This window comes from Triturus cristatus, chromosome 8 (genome assembly GCF_964204655.1).
Source record: "Triturus cristatus chromosome 8, aTriCri1.1, whole genome shotgun sequence".
Classification (NCBI taxonomy): domain Eukaryota; kingdom Metazoa; phylum Chordata; class Amphibia; order Caudata; family Salamandridae; genus Triturus; species Triturus cristatus.
The window spans coordinates 888,236,474-888,250,164 of NC_140591.1; the positions used below are offsets into that span (position 1 = coordinate 888,236,474).

At 38.9% G+C, this 13,691-nt stretch overlaps 1 protein-coding gene across 2 annotated transcripts in view; it reads right to left on the minus strand.

The window, feature by feature from the left end:
- The window catches only part of PCYT1B (phosphate cytidylyltransferase 1B, choline), a 1,395,913-nt gene that overhangs the window by 1,126,036 nt on the left and 256,186 nt on the right, over positions 1-13,691 (minus strand). For both annotated transcript variants that reach the window (XM_085622422.1, XM_085622421.1), the window contains exon 2: positions 2,174-2,273. In XM_085622422.1, the coding sequence (XP_085478548.1) occupies positions 2,174-2,273 (100 nt within the window). The remainder of the gene's footprint in view (positions 1-2,173; positions 2,274-13,691) is intronic.

Below are 13,691 nucleotides of genomic sequence, written 5' to 3' on the forward strand. Positions count from 1 at the left end.
TTGGAAAGAGGAAAAAGCTAGGAGAAATAAAGATATTTTTCCTTGTTGCACCTCTATCAGAAAGGCATACAATGTTGTCATATTCCCACGTTTACTGCTCCTGGTAAATCTGGGAATGTTCCAAAAAGCATGAGTGGATGCTTGGGAACACCCACTCTCCACCCATGTAATGCCTTCCCAAGACAGAGTAAAGCTTGGCAACAACTTGCGTTGCCTTGTGTTACTCTAGATTCACCAAGTCACACAGTGTCACGCAGTGTCACACAAGTGGCTTTGCGTGGTTTGGTAAATCTGACTTAAGGATTGCGTTGCCCTTGCAATGCCTTTCGTGACGCAATGCAACACAATCCTTTGATAAATCTGGCTCCCAGTGTATAACTACTATTTGCAGGCCGGTGCCCTCATGTGATGGCTAACATTGCCTTTGTAAACTCACTCTCACTTATATTGAAAAGCGAAGCCCTGGGGCCCCTTTCTGAGCTCAATGGGTCGATTCATAAAGATTGTGGTGTGAATGGATATGACTAGGTAGTATTTTTGGCTTTCTCGTAGCTTACTCATGGAATTCACTAGTAGCATGGAGGAATAAAAGAGTACATCTCAGCAAAATCTTTAACATGTTGCTTTGTGCAGTCCTTCACCCCTCCGCATTGCATGGCGAGACTTAAAGTAAATTTTTCTAAGATTTAGAAGACATACAGTGTTTGGAGGGCGTTAAAGTAAATAAAGTACTGTGGGCCCCATTTCGACAGCCCGGGAGTGGGGGTGCTAATTCCCAATCCCCGGCATTAAAAAGTACCGGGATCTCATTAGTTTTGAGGGTGTGGAATAAAGAGTTCAACCCTACAAACCCCTCTGTTATGGGAATGTAAAGGGGGTCATTCTAGGTCCCAGTGCCTAGTAATTCCTCATTAGTCTCTGCATTTTCCCTCACAGATGTTAACTTCTTTCCTCATCTGAAATCTTGAGGGGTGACATACAAAAGGTCCGCTGTAACCTCACAGACCTCATAAATCCTTATGAGGTTTCAAACAGGAATAATGAGAATTAGAGGCCCCTTATAATGAGGACCTTTTTTGCTATAATCTGGTTGCGTGTATTCTGACATTTGAGATTTGGTTTTCTGTGATGATCTTCCAAATCCCAGTGATACTGTAAAACTGCCTCTTGAGTCCAGAAAGCTGAGACCTGTGATGACTTTCTTGATTAATCAGGGGATAAGTAAGATGACTAATAACTGTACATGGGGATACCCACAGTATGTTTGAGCAAAAGAATTAACACCAAATAAGTAATACAGAACATAATAAGTTACAAAGTATATATTCATGTAGACAACTGGCCAATATTTATCTCAATGCTGTTATGTTATGTTAAAGAATTTTTAAAAGCGAATTGCTGCCCCAGCGATGGGACGTCCCAGCGATAGCCTCAGAAAGAACAGCTACAAAAAGAAAAACAAACAAGGAAGGGCCACAGGAGTATTTAAACAGAAAATAACCAGGTCTTCTGAGCTTTCCTGAAGAACCAATGGTTCTGAATAATCCTGAAAGATAGGAGAAGTGTGTTCCAGAGAGCAGGCATGCATATAGCACCAAAACTATAGCTCTATGTAAGCAGCGAACTGTGTATTCTTTATCAACTTTAAAGGATACATTAAGTTATATTCACTACTATCAAAAACTATTCTGAGTTGGAGAGAATAGATTGGTTAGCAAGTTACAGAACAAAGTAAAAAAAATTCTCTATGTAAAAATGAAGCATAAAGTTTGTTGCATAATGGTAACATAATAGAGAAAACAGATATTGCAGTTCACATATATTCTTCAGCTTGCTCAGCCACTTTTACTGCCTAGCTGAGTGGAAAGGATTTTCTTTTGTAATTCCACTATGCTTGCCTTTTCCAACTAAAATTCTAGTTCCAGCAGCCTAGGCAGTAAATGTATGTAATGTGATTGTTAACGTCATCTTTTCAAATGACAAATACATCACTATGTATTTGCACCTCTTATTTACATGTGTAAATGAAGTAAGAGGTGCAAAATTGAATTGCCCAATATCTATCTGGAACTGTTATTTCTATGACCCCTACCTCTGAAATATCCAGCAAAGAAGCCCTTAAACATGAGTGGGAATGTTCTGCGAAAAAAGGCAAGAGTAGTGAGGGACTTACCTGGTGTACCGAGATGGGCTTGAGCAATGGTTAGTTTCTCATGGGGTGCTTGGCACTCACAGCTTGCGTATTCAGCAAACGGAGCAGGTGCAGCTAGAGCCTACAAAAAACCAAACAATATGTTACAACGCAGAATTCACATGAAGCCAATTTTGAAACTTCGCTAAGTCTGAGCCGTGTGCATTTGCATCATCCCTTCATCACTTGACTTGCGACCCTGTTGACATGACAGGAAGTTAATTGACATGACTTTATACCCAAATGACAGCACAATGATCAAAAAAGTGAGATACAAATTTAGTTTAGTTCTCACCCAAACACTAAATGAAGTGCTTCAATCGGGTGCCATGGTTGCATCATCAGCTACACAGATACAACTGTCTAAACCAGACAGTAATCATATGTCTAAATATAAACGTATACATCCAGGCATTGAGCCAAATGCACAAGTTCAGGCACCAGTTTGGGGACACTGCCACCCGACCACCAACCCAAATGTTTTAGGACCAGAAAAGTGCCTCCAAGTCATGGATTAATTGAAATCTATTGGCAGGAAGGTTATAACAAGTAGAAAAAGAAATAAAATCCCAACCCACACCATCTAGTCTCTGGAACTATGCCCCTGCCTAGTAATATCTTCAAAAGTGAGAAGTCTGGGAGTTATTATGGAATTCAAGCTATTACTCACCCCTCGAGTTAACTAAGTCAAAGAAGTGTCTTTTGTGCTCGGCAATCTCTTTCATCTTTCTTGACCTAGGTTTCCCACAGACCAGACTACCATAGTCATCGTTCTGTCATGTCTGGACTATGTAAACAAACTCCACTTAAAATCATCAGTATAAATCCTCCTGGCACTCCAAAGTGAAGCATTCTGTTAATTACATCAGCTAAGACCATTTGACCATGTCACCCTACCCTCCAACTGCTCCACTGATTGGCCATACCAAGTGCTCCTCCTCCAAAGGCTCTCTGTGCCACCTACTGGGCAGTGCACAATAAATATCTACACAATATCGAGGTAAACAATATAGTTTCACACAAATATTGTGTCAAAAATATTATCATCGACAGACATACAAAAATATTGTTTTTTTAATATAGATATATAGTTTAAAGTAGTAGATCTTAATTATTTTAATATATAGCATTACTACATAATTAATAATACATCCCACTAATTCATACATACTTATATAAACACACACACATATATAAGTATGCGTGTTACTCGTAGCTTACTCATGGAATTCACTAGTAAGCATGGAGGAATAAAAGTGTACATCTCAGCAAAATCTTTAACATGTTGCTATGTGCAGCCCTTCACCCCTCCGCATTGCATGGCGAGGCTTAGAATCAATTTTTCTAAGGTTTAAAAGACATACAGGGTTTGGAGGGCGTTAAAGTAAATAAAGTACTGTGAGCCCCATTTCGACAGCCCGGGTGTGGGGGTGCTAATTCCCGATCCCCGGCATTAAAAATACCGGGATCTCATAAGTTTTGAGGGTGTGAAATAAAGAGTTCAACCCTACAAACCCCTCTGTTATGAGATTGTAAAGGGGGTCATTCTAGGTCCTAGTGCCTAGTAATTCCTCATTCGTCTCTGCATTTTCCCTCAGAGATGTTAAGTTCTTTCCTCAGCTGAAATCTTGGGGGAAAACATACGAAAGGTCTGCTGTAACCTCACAGACATCATAAATCCTTATGAGGTTTCAAACAAGATTAATGGGAATTAGAGGCCCCTTACAATGAGGACCCTTATTGCTACAATCCGGTTGCGTATATTCTGACATTTGTGTGTATATATATATGTATATATAAATATATATAACAACTATTAAAAATAAATATTTTACATGATATACATTTTTTAAGTTAATCTATTACATTGCCTATTATGATCATCATATATATGTATCTTCCTCTCTCTCTCTATATATATATATTGTTTTAAATAAAACATAAAACATACTACCAATTCAATTTCAAAACATTAAATAAATGACCAAATAAAAAAATAAAAAACAATTTAAAAAAACATTAAAAAATATGATCTAAAATACAAATGTAACCAAATAATATAACATTAACAAAATAAACAAATAATATTTAATATATATATAACTAATATCAGGAAAAGTATTGGAGTCTGGTAATATGGGATATACTATTTCCACTCCAGTTTATGCAACAATAGTGAAAGTATTGGACTTTGGAGGGGTAATATTTATTATCCGCACTCCAAACAGCAGAACAGTATGGAAAGCGTTTGACTTGGAGGGGTTAGATTTAAATTTAAAAAAACATGAAAACATATGATCTAAAATACAAATGTAACCAAATAATATAACATTAACAAAAAAAACAAATAATATTTAAAATGTATATAACTAATATCAGGAAAAGTATTGGAGTCTGATAATATGGGATATACTATTTCCACTCCAGTTTATGCAACAATAGTGAAAGTATTGGACTTTGGAGGGGTAATATTTATTATCCGCACTCCAAACAGCAGAACAGTAGGGAAAGCATTTGACTTTGGAGGGGTTAAATTTATTATCTCAACTCCAAACAGTACAACAGTAGGGAAAGTGTTGGACTGCGGAGGGGTAAGATTTACTATTCCCACCCCGCTCTGAGCAACAGTAGGGAAAGGGTTGGTCTTCCGAGGGGTAAGATTTGCTATTGTCTGTGCAACAGTAGGGAAATTGTGGGACTTCGAAGGGGTTAAATTTACTATGCCCAATCTAGTCTAATCAACAATAGGAAAAATATTTGATTTTGGAGGGGTAATATTTACTATTCCCACTCCAGCCTGTGCAACTGTAGGGAAAATATTGGACTTCCAAGAAGTTAAATTACTATTCCCGCTCCAAACAGCAAAAGTATTGTGTCAAAATATATTTTACCACAATATTGTGCTCCTATACTCATAATAGTAAATACTCAAATATCGGAAAAAAATATTGTAGACACTAATATTGTCTAAAAATATATAAAAATATCATTTTTTGAATATAGAGTTTAAAGTTCTAAATGTTAAATATTTTAATTTATAAATGTAATATAATGTAAATGAGAGAAATTCGACTAAAATGTAATACTATATATAAATACATTCTTATATAAACACACAAACATGTATATACATGTGTCTGTGTTTATATATACACAATTAATAAAGACTATTTAATTTAGGCTATAGTATTCTTTTTTTTTACATTTCAAATTATATATACAAACAATAAAAATATGAACAATTCAATACCAAAAATTTATAAATTAATGTAGGAAATAACCAAAATATGAAAAACTTATACCCCAAAAACACATTTACTAAAAATACAATAGATAATAACATAACTTGCTATCTAATAGTAGAAAATATTTTAAAACGCAATGAAAATCTATTTGACCAATATTCTAAAATCTATTGGAGTCTAAGAATGTTAGATATACGATTCCTACTCTAATTTATTCAACAGTAGGGAAAGTGTTGGACTTTGGAGGGATTAGATTTACTATTCCTACTCTGGTCACCACAATAGTAGGGAAAGTGTTGGACTTTGGGGGGATTACATTTACTATTATCATTCCAGTCTAAGCAACTGTAGGGAAAGCATTGAACTTTGAAGTTAAGAAATTTACTATTCCCACTCCAAACAGCGCAACAGTAGGGAAACTGTTGGACATCGGTGGGGTAAAATTTACTATTCCTACTCCAGTCTGTGCAACAGTAGGCAAAGTGTTGGACTGCGGAAGGGTTACAATTATTATTCTTACTCCAAACAACACAACAGTAGGAAAGTGTTGGACTTCTAGGGAGCTACATTTACTATTCCTACACCAAACACCACAACAGTAGGGAAAGTGTTAGACTTCAGAGGAGTAAAATTTACTGTTCTCACTCCAGTCTATGCAACAGTACGGAAAGCGTTGGATTTTAGAGGGGTGAAATTTACTATTCCCATTCCAAACGCTAGGGAAAGTGTTGAACTGCGAAGAGGTTAATTTTACTATTCCTTCTGCAGTCTAAGCAAGAGTAGGTTCTTCACTTCATACACATTACATATACGAGAAACACCATGAATAAAGAAAAACTGTTAAACTCTTAATCTAAAAATTGTTAATTAACATGAAAAAACATATATGTATAAAAAAAGCGAATGATCAATTTACTTAATCACTATTCAATAAAACAATTAATTGGCAATTAATAAAGAATTTACTAAATTATTAATTAATTAACTTCCCACCCTATACCCCTACAAACCTAGCACTTGCACTTAAAAATTATTTAAAAAATAAGCATTCCATAATTTACATACTTAAAATCAATTAATAAGAAATAAAAATTGTTAATCAATGAATACTTCTTCTTCTAATAAAAATTAATTTGCTTCCCACCCTAGACACCTACAAAGCTTGCATCCCACAACTAAAATATAAGTAAAATAATTACGTATTCCATAAATTACATATTTTAAACTCTATTACATTAATTTACAACTAATAATTAATAATTGATAATTACTTAATTAATTTCCCACCCTATACCCCTACAAACCTAGCAGCCTGCAACTAAAATGTAAGTGAAATAAAATCAGTATTCCATAAGTTACTTAATTAAAAATAAATTAAATGATGAATTTGCAGTTACTGATTAGTTGTTAATTAATTATTACTTAACTTACCATCCTATACCCCTACAAAACCCAACAATCTGTTACAGCACTATAGATTACTAGTAACAACTAAATCGAAATGTAAAATCACTTAGAATTAATTATTTGATTCTTTTATTCCTTATTGTCATTTCTTGAGGAATTGCTTTGACGAGTCGACTAGCTGCGCTAAGTGTCACTCCCCTTGGTACACAGACATGCATGGACTGTAGTCCTTGTAGCGAGCGACCACTGCAGCTGGAAAGTGAGCAGGTGTGCCAGGATAACACAAATGACAGTGGAGCGGAGTTTGGAGTCCGGAGTCAGGAGGCGAGTTGGAACTTGGGAATGGAGAGTGTTTTGGAGCTGAGTCAGGCGCGGACGTGGTGACAGCAAAGGCCTGTGGCTGAAGAGAGGTAGATGTTGGGATAAACTCCAAGACGCAGAACTGACGCAGCACGGCTGGTTTTGCGGCAAGTAACACTACTCTACCTCTCACTAACAACTCTATTGTTACGCTCCTACCATTGGCTGCTCCCTTGCTCTACTTCCCTCTGTTTCACCTGCACTTCTCGGCAATACCGCACTAAGCATCTAACTGCCTCAGACATCACTATCCAATGATTACAAACCGAGCCTGAGTCAATAAACAACTTGGCTAAAACGATGTCTTCTAATTGCAAACATTAATCAAGTATTCACACATTCTTTTAGTCACCAGCCAGGCAGCGAGTGAAGCACTGCACAAGAGTCTATTAACAGTAACCGCAACTGCAACTGCATTTACAAACTCAATAAGAGAATCTTGCACTGTAGGATAACTAAAGGGAAGAGATGCGGTTAGGGCACATCAGGGCTTTGCAGCCAATTGTCAGAAAGAAGAAGAAATTGCATGCTCTGCCCACACTAAAAAGTACAAAATCTAAGCCAGCTTATGAGGCTCAGAGGCTAATCTCCCCACTGGCTTGGATGCTTTAAAAATGAACAAAAGTGCCAACAAAATTCAACTTTCTAAACGATCCTGCTAGGGTTATTTTCTACTCAACAGCAAGTTTTGCTGGCCTCCCAATGCATATACCTTGGATAGCCAAGCCAAACAGCTCAAACCACGACACAAGTCAGGTCATGGAGGTTACTGAGGATACAAAGGACAGTAAGATGCACACAGAATTTGTTTGGGGGTCTTTAACTGATATGAAAATGCTTTGCCTTAGATCTTTATCACCTCACTCTTCTCCACCCTTACTTTATAAAAATTGAGTTCCGTCACCGATGGAGGTAGAGACTGTGGTAAGTGCTGTGCCTAAGTTTGTACTCAACAGTGAAGGGCAACAGCTCTACCTTCAACCAACTCAGCCACCAGTGGCACATGTGGTGCAGGGAACACACAACATGGACCCCAGGCATACAAGGGAGGCACCCTTAATTGTTCAAGAACAAATAGAGAAACACATTGAATAAACAGCAGAAAATGGTGTGACTTAGACAAGAGTGGCTCAGCAGGAAAAAAGGGTTGGCCAACATGTCCATAGTTCCAAGGAACAATGAAAGAAATAACTGCACAGACAAAGTACAAATTGGTATAGAGACGCTATCTGCACCAGAGGCAGAACATCTGCATGACCATCAGAGTGCTTTTAACAACTATAAATTTAATCTAGTCTGACCTCAGGGCTCTGCTCAAACAGGGGCACAATCTGGAGCACTACTGATGAATCAACAGCATGAAACAAGTACGCTAAAATTTACAACAGCTATGGCGAACCATTCACATCGAGAGAGTAAAACCTTACATCAAATTAAAGAGAGCAATCCATCTAGCAAAGCAAGTGATATATGTGAATTGCTCCTAAGAACATCACAGCTGACAGCAGTAGCACTGTGCTATTAACCAAATAAGATGGATTTACAAGTGGACTTGCTAAAAATTTTAGCAGTATTTGTCTCAGGCATTGACTAGAAACAGGTGTAACTGAATAAATTAATAACCCGGTCCCTAAATTATGCAGCAGCAACCCAGTCTAAGGGATGCGGTGTGGTACAAGTGTTTGACAAACTAGGCACACTGCCTTCTGTCTTAAATACTTTAATACATGAACGTAAAACAAATCTAGCATTTTCATGACCTACAAAGCAACCCACGGTGCTTGAGCCATGATGGACACTACCACAATCCTCCTAGTATTGAACCAGACACTCCACAAAAACGAGATTTGCCCACAATCCACTCAAATTAGGAGGTCCTGGGGGGGAAACTTCAAGCAGGACAACTCTTGAGGGGGGAGGGGGGGAGGGGATTGTCTCTTCGAGAAAGATTATGACTATAGTAATGGAAAAATCCAAAGAAACTAAAGTGGCATTAGTGGCCTTTGGAAATTCACACACTCTAAGGGATGTTGTGTGGCCAATCAAGTATTCTCCCAGTTGCAGCCAGACCACACAATGTACAAAAACAGAGGAAAAAACTATGCAAGGCCAGGAGAAAAACAAAAAGTTCTATGCATACAATATTCCAGGAAAGTCTTTCAAATTTAACCAAAGATAAGAATAATTGGCTGTTATCTCACAGCAACTTAACAAGGAGACAATTGAACTTGGTCTTTTACCACACCCTGCCAGTAACAAAACAAGGACTGAAAGAAAGCTTTTATCCATATTTGTCAAGAACCCCCAGGAAAAAACACAGAAACAAACAAGTTCTGTTTTCATCTCATCTAGATCTACCGCTAGGAAGGAGTCCCCCCACGAAAGTCGCCCTGCCTATAATTTCTGCAGACACAAACACGTCAGAAGCACCCGTAAATGTGAAAACATCAGCACCGCAAATGTGAAATCAAAAGGGGCTTCCCCACCTCTCTGTGCATCTATGATTATGGACGCCATTAAAAGGAGGTAGGCCCAGATGAACAGCCAGGCAACGCGTGGTGATGCCAGAGCATCCTACGTGCCCTGGACCGACCATAGAAACAAAGTGCACAATCTTATTCTCTGAATATAACTCCAGGGGTGGGTGTGACATTCTAAGCCATTGCAACATATTAAAACTCCTGGACACTGTGCCCACAGATTTGCGAGTCTGTCTTAAACAGACATTGGCAGGTTGAATTCCTTCCACCAGAGAACAATGTGAGGGAGCCAACTCTCGCCACCTGGGTTTCTAGCTTTATTGCAAGGCAAGTCCTCCTGGAAAAAGAGTTTTTTGGATCATGGGGAACTAAGGTTCAAACATATATACCAGTAGCGTATCCCGTTCTGTTTACCCAGCCAAATGAGTCACAAGTGGCGCATCATAAAGAAGGTGCGTGATTTATGTATTTAATTCTTAGAAATTCAATTGGCAGATTCCATAAGGAACCAATGAGCTCTAAACGCAGCAGAGGCCTCACATCTGACACTTGTGAAGACACACAACTAGACATAGGCTGGTTATCAGCAGCGTTTCATGGAAGCAATACATTCTGATACACTGTATTCTCAACCGTTAGCACGGAGCAGACACCTGATGTTATGAGAATCTGCTCTTGGAATATCAACAGTCTGACACAAAATCTAGTAAACTACTTGGAGTTGTTCCAAGTAATTCTCCTGCAAGGAAAATGGTCCATACTGCTACTTCCATTTGAGGGCTTTACAGACTATTACATACCAGCGTCTAAGATTCGGAGGCATGGCAGCCCGAAGGGGGGTCTGCGACCTACGTGTCAGTGCCACTGAAAATGGAAACTGATATTCAGGAGACTGATGATGAAAGCATACCTATGGTGAAGCTGGGGAGATGGAATTCAAAACCTGGCACTTCCCTCCTGCTCATCAACATCTACATCCATCCAGACTGTAGGTCAAGAAAGTAACTGTCACGGAAACTGTCTATACTGTTCACAAGAAGCCTACATGATTAATCATAGAAATGGGGGACTTTAATATGAATTTACTGCCTACGTCCACAGTGGCGATTTCTCAGTTCTTCAGGATCACCATTTCTCCAATGCCAACCAGGCAGTAAGTAACAACAGGAAAAGAGACTCAAAGTGCTTGTAAATGATGTTGAATCACTTGGTTTGAGAGTATTAAATGAAAGATATCACGCGATCTGTGCTCTGGCTTGGATCTAACACTTGTACTCCACTATTGACTTTACAATGGCCACCCGGACTTTATTTCAATTATTAAAAATGTTCTATATCAAGGAAAAAGTGGAACATGATCACTGGTCGCAAACCCTTGAGCTTAATGTGAACTGCCGTATACATCAGCAAATAAGTAATTTGCTGCAGAACCTGGAATATTTTAACTACAAAAAAAATGGGATGGTCCAAGCACACAATAGAGACCATTGAAAATTCAACAGTATGGCTCAAAGAGGGCATCAATAATAAAGAATTATCCCCTATTTCTAATTGGCAAATGTTCACTAACCTTTTACTATATAAACAATTGTCCCATAATCTGCCCTCTCCATCTAGAACTGCAACTGGCCTTCAAGGGCCAAGAAGACAATGCCTGCCTCTTGTTTATTAGCAAAGAGGAAACTCAACAAAGCACTGAAAACGTTGAGGCAGCACCCAAATAATCTAGTGCAACAAGACAACTAGTGAAGCACTAAAACATCATTTAGGAAGATCTTGTGGGAAAAAGACGGTTGTAAGAACAGGCTACCTGGGCTAAGTCTTTATATCTTAGCAGGAAGACAAATTCAAGGGATTTCTGGAAACTGGTGAACGGTCTAAACAGAGCTCTAAAATTATAACAATTCGAACATCACTGAATCAAGATGGGCCCATTACCAAGCTGCACATTTTTGTCTAACAGCAGGAGGCCATTACCAGTCTTATAACCCGGGGGTGGGAATAGCTCAGACACTGTCTGCCAATATACAACCAGCCCCTTATAAGCTAGCAATAGAAAAACAAGATCAGTTGCATCAAAGTATAGCTAACAAAGGGCACACCCGCAATCACTGAAGCAAAAATATCTCAAAAGACTTTTCAGCACATAGATAATCACTCAACAGCTTGTTATGTGCAACTGTGTAAAGAATGGAACTGCGTGGACTTCCTATCGACTTATGCCACGGAACCATTACTGGATGTAGCAGAAAATTCAAATCTTGAGATCCGGATTGTGGAAATAACTTCAACAACCAATATGAGGCTTCCCAATGGGGATGGCACGCTCCTCTTCACCCAAGAGCAAATATTCAAGGTGATACAGGCGGGTCTTTACATCACAACTCCTCAATGAGTCATCAAGGTGCTTGAATCACTCTTCCATATATCGTTGTGTGAGGTTGAGGAGACATAGGAGTGGCATCTGCAGCAGGCTCTAGCGGCACAGACACAGGTGCAGTCTTTTGGCTCTCCTGACATCCAGATGGAAGGGTCTCACTCTGAACGTCTAGAGTCAATGAACCTAGAGGCAGGTATTTGAAATTAGAAAAATCTCTTGTGATGGACCTTCCAGGACGATGAGCAGTTACTATGTGTCCTTCAATAGTTACAACCCTCAGTGGGTCAGCATCAAAATGAGCATCAGACTTGTGTTTCTGTTTCTGCCTGACAATGCCTTGGTCCACTCTTTTGAACACAGTGCTACGAACACAGCGGCGTCAATCCGTATGGGTCTTAATTTTGCTTTTGTGAGCTGAATCAGTAGTGTGAAGTTTATCAAAGTCAATAGATCTTTCAGTGGTCAATTGTGGCAATTTGTTACCCATGACTCTCCCAAACATTAAAGTGACAGGGCTTTCACCTGTGGTTAAATGGGGGGTTGACCTGTGTGCATGAAGAGTAGAGTGAAGAACTGAATTGAGTTTCAAGCCTTTCTAGCACAGGACAGTGAACTGTCTTCTTCAAGGTGCTCATAAATCGCTGTACAACACCATTCACCTCGGGCCAGAGCGGTGTGCTTTTCTAATGCTTGACATTTAGATGAGTGAGAAAATCTTTAAATTCCGGACTATTGAAAGGTTGTCAGATTTCAAAATCGAAGGAACACCCCATATTGCAAAAATACTTTCTAATCTCTCAATAACTCTGTCATGAGTAGTATACTACAAGTATTCCACAAGGGGAAAACGCAACAATTGCTAGTAGATGATGCCCATTGTCAAGGGGTGGAAAGAAATCAATTGCAATTTTCTCCCATGTATGCTTTGGAAGATCAGACAAGTTTATCGGATGCAGGGATGCTTTGGATGACAAGCAGTTGCACAAATGGCATGCCCTTAATTCCTTTTCAACTCTTTCATCAACATGAGGGAACCACACTCGGTCCCGTAGGGCTCGTTTAGTAGCAACAACTCCACGATGTCCCTTATGTACCAGTTCAATTACTTGTTGTCTCAGGCTGTCAGGCATGACAATTCTCGACCTTCATAATATAATGTCTTCTGAGATAACTGAAAGTTCTTCCTGCATATTTTTGAATTTATGGTATTCGAGGTCATCATGAAGAGGTTGAGGATGTTTTTTCCAAGGTTGATGTTTAATGAATGTCTTTGAGTATTAGCAAATCTTCCACTGATATGGTAACAGGTGTACCTGATTTTACGATGAAATTAGCATAAGCATCAGCCACTTCAGAAGTAGTCACACAACACGGTATTGGTACACGTGAGAAGTAGTCAGCAGAGTTTTGATCTTTTCCTGAATGATGCACAATTGTATAATCATACTCCTGCAATCGCAACCCCTACCTCTCAATGCAAGGAGGCATCTTGGCTTTAGGATTTCCAAAAATGGTGAGTAATGCTTGGTGGTCGGTAGCAACCATGAAATCCTTCCCCTACATGAGCACATGAAAATGCTCACAAGCCACACCATAGCAAGGCTTTCTTTTTCAGGTTGTGAGTAAGC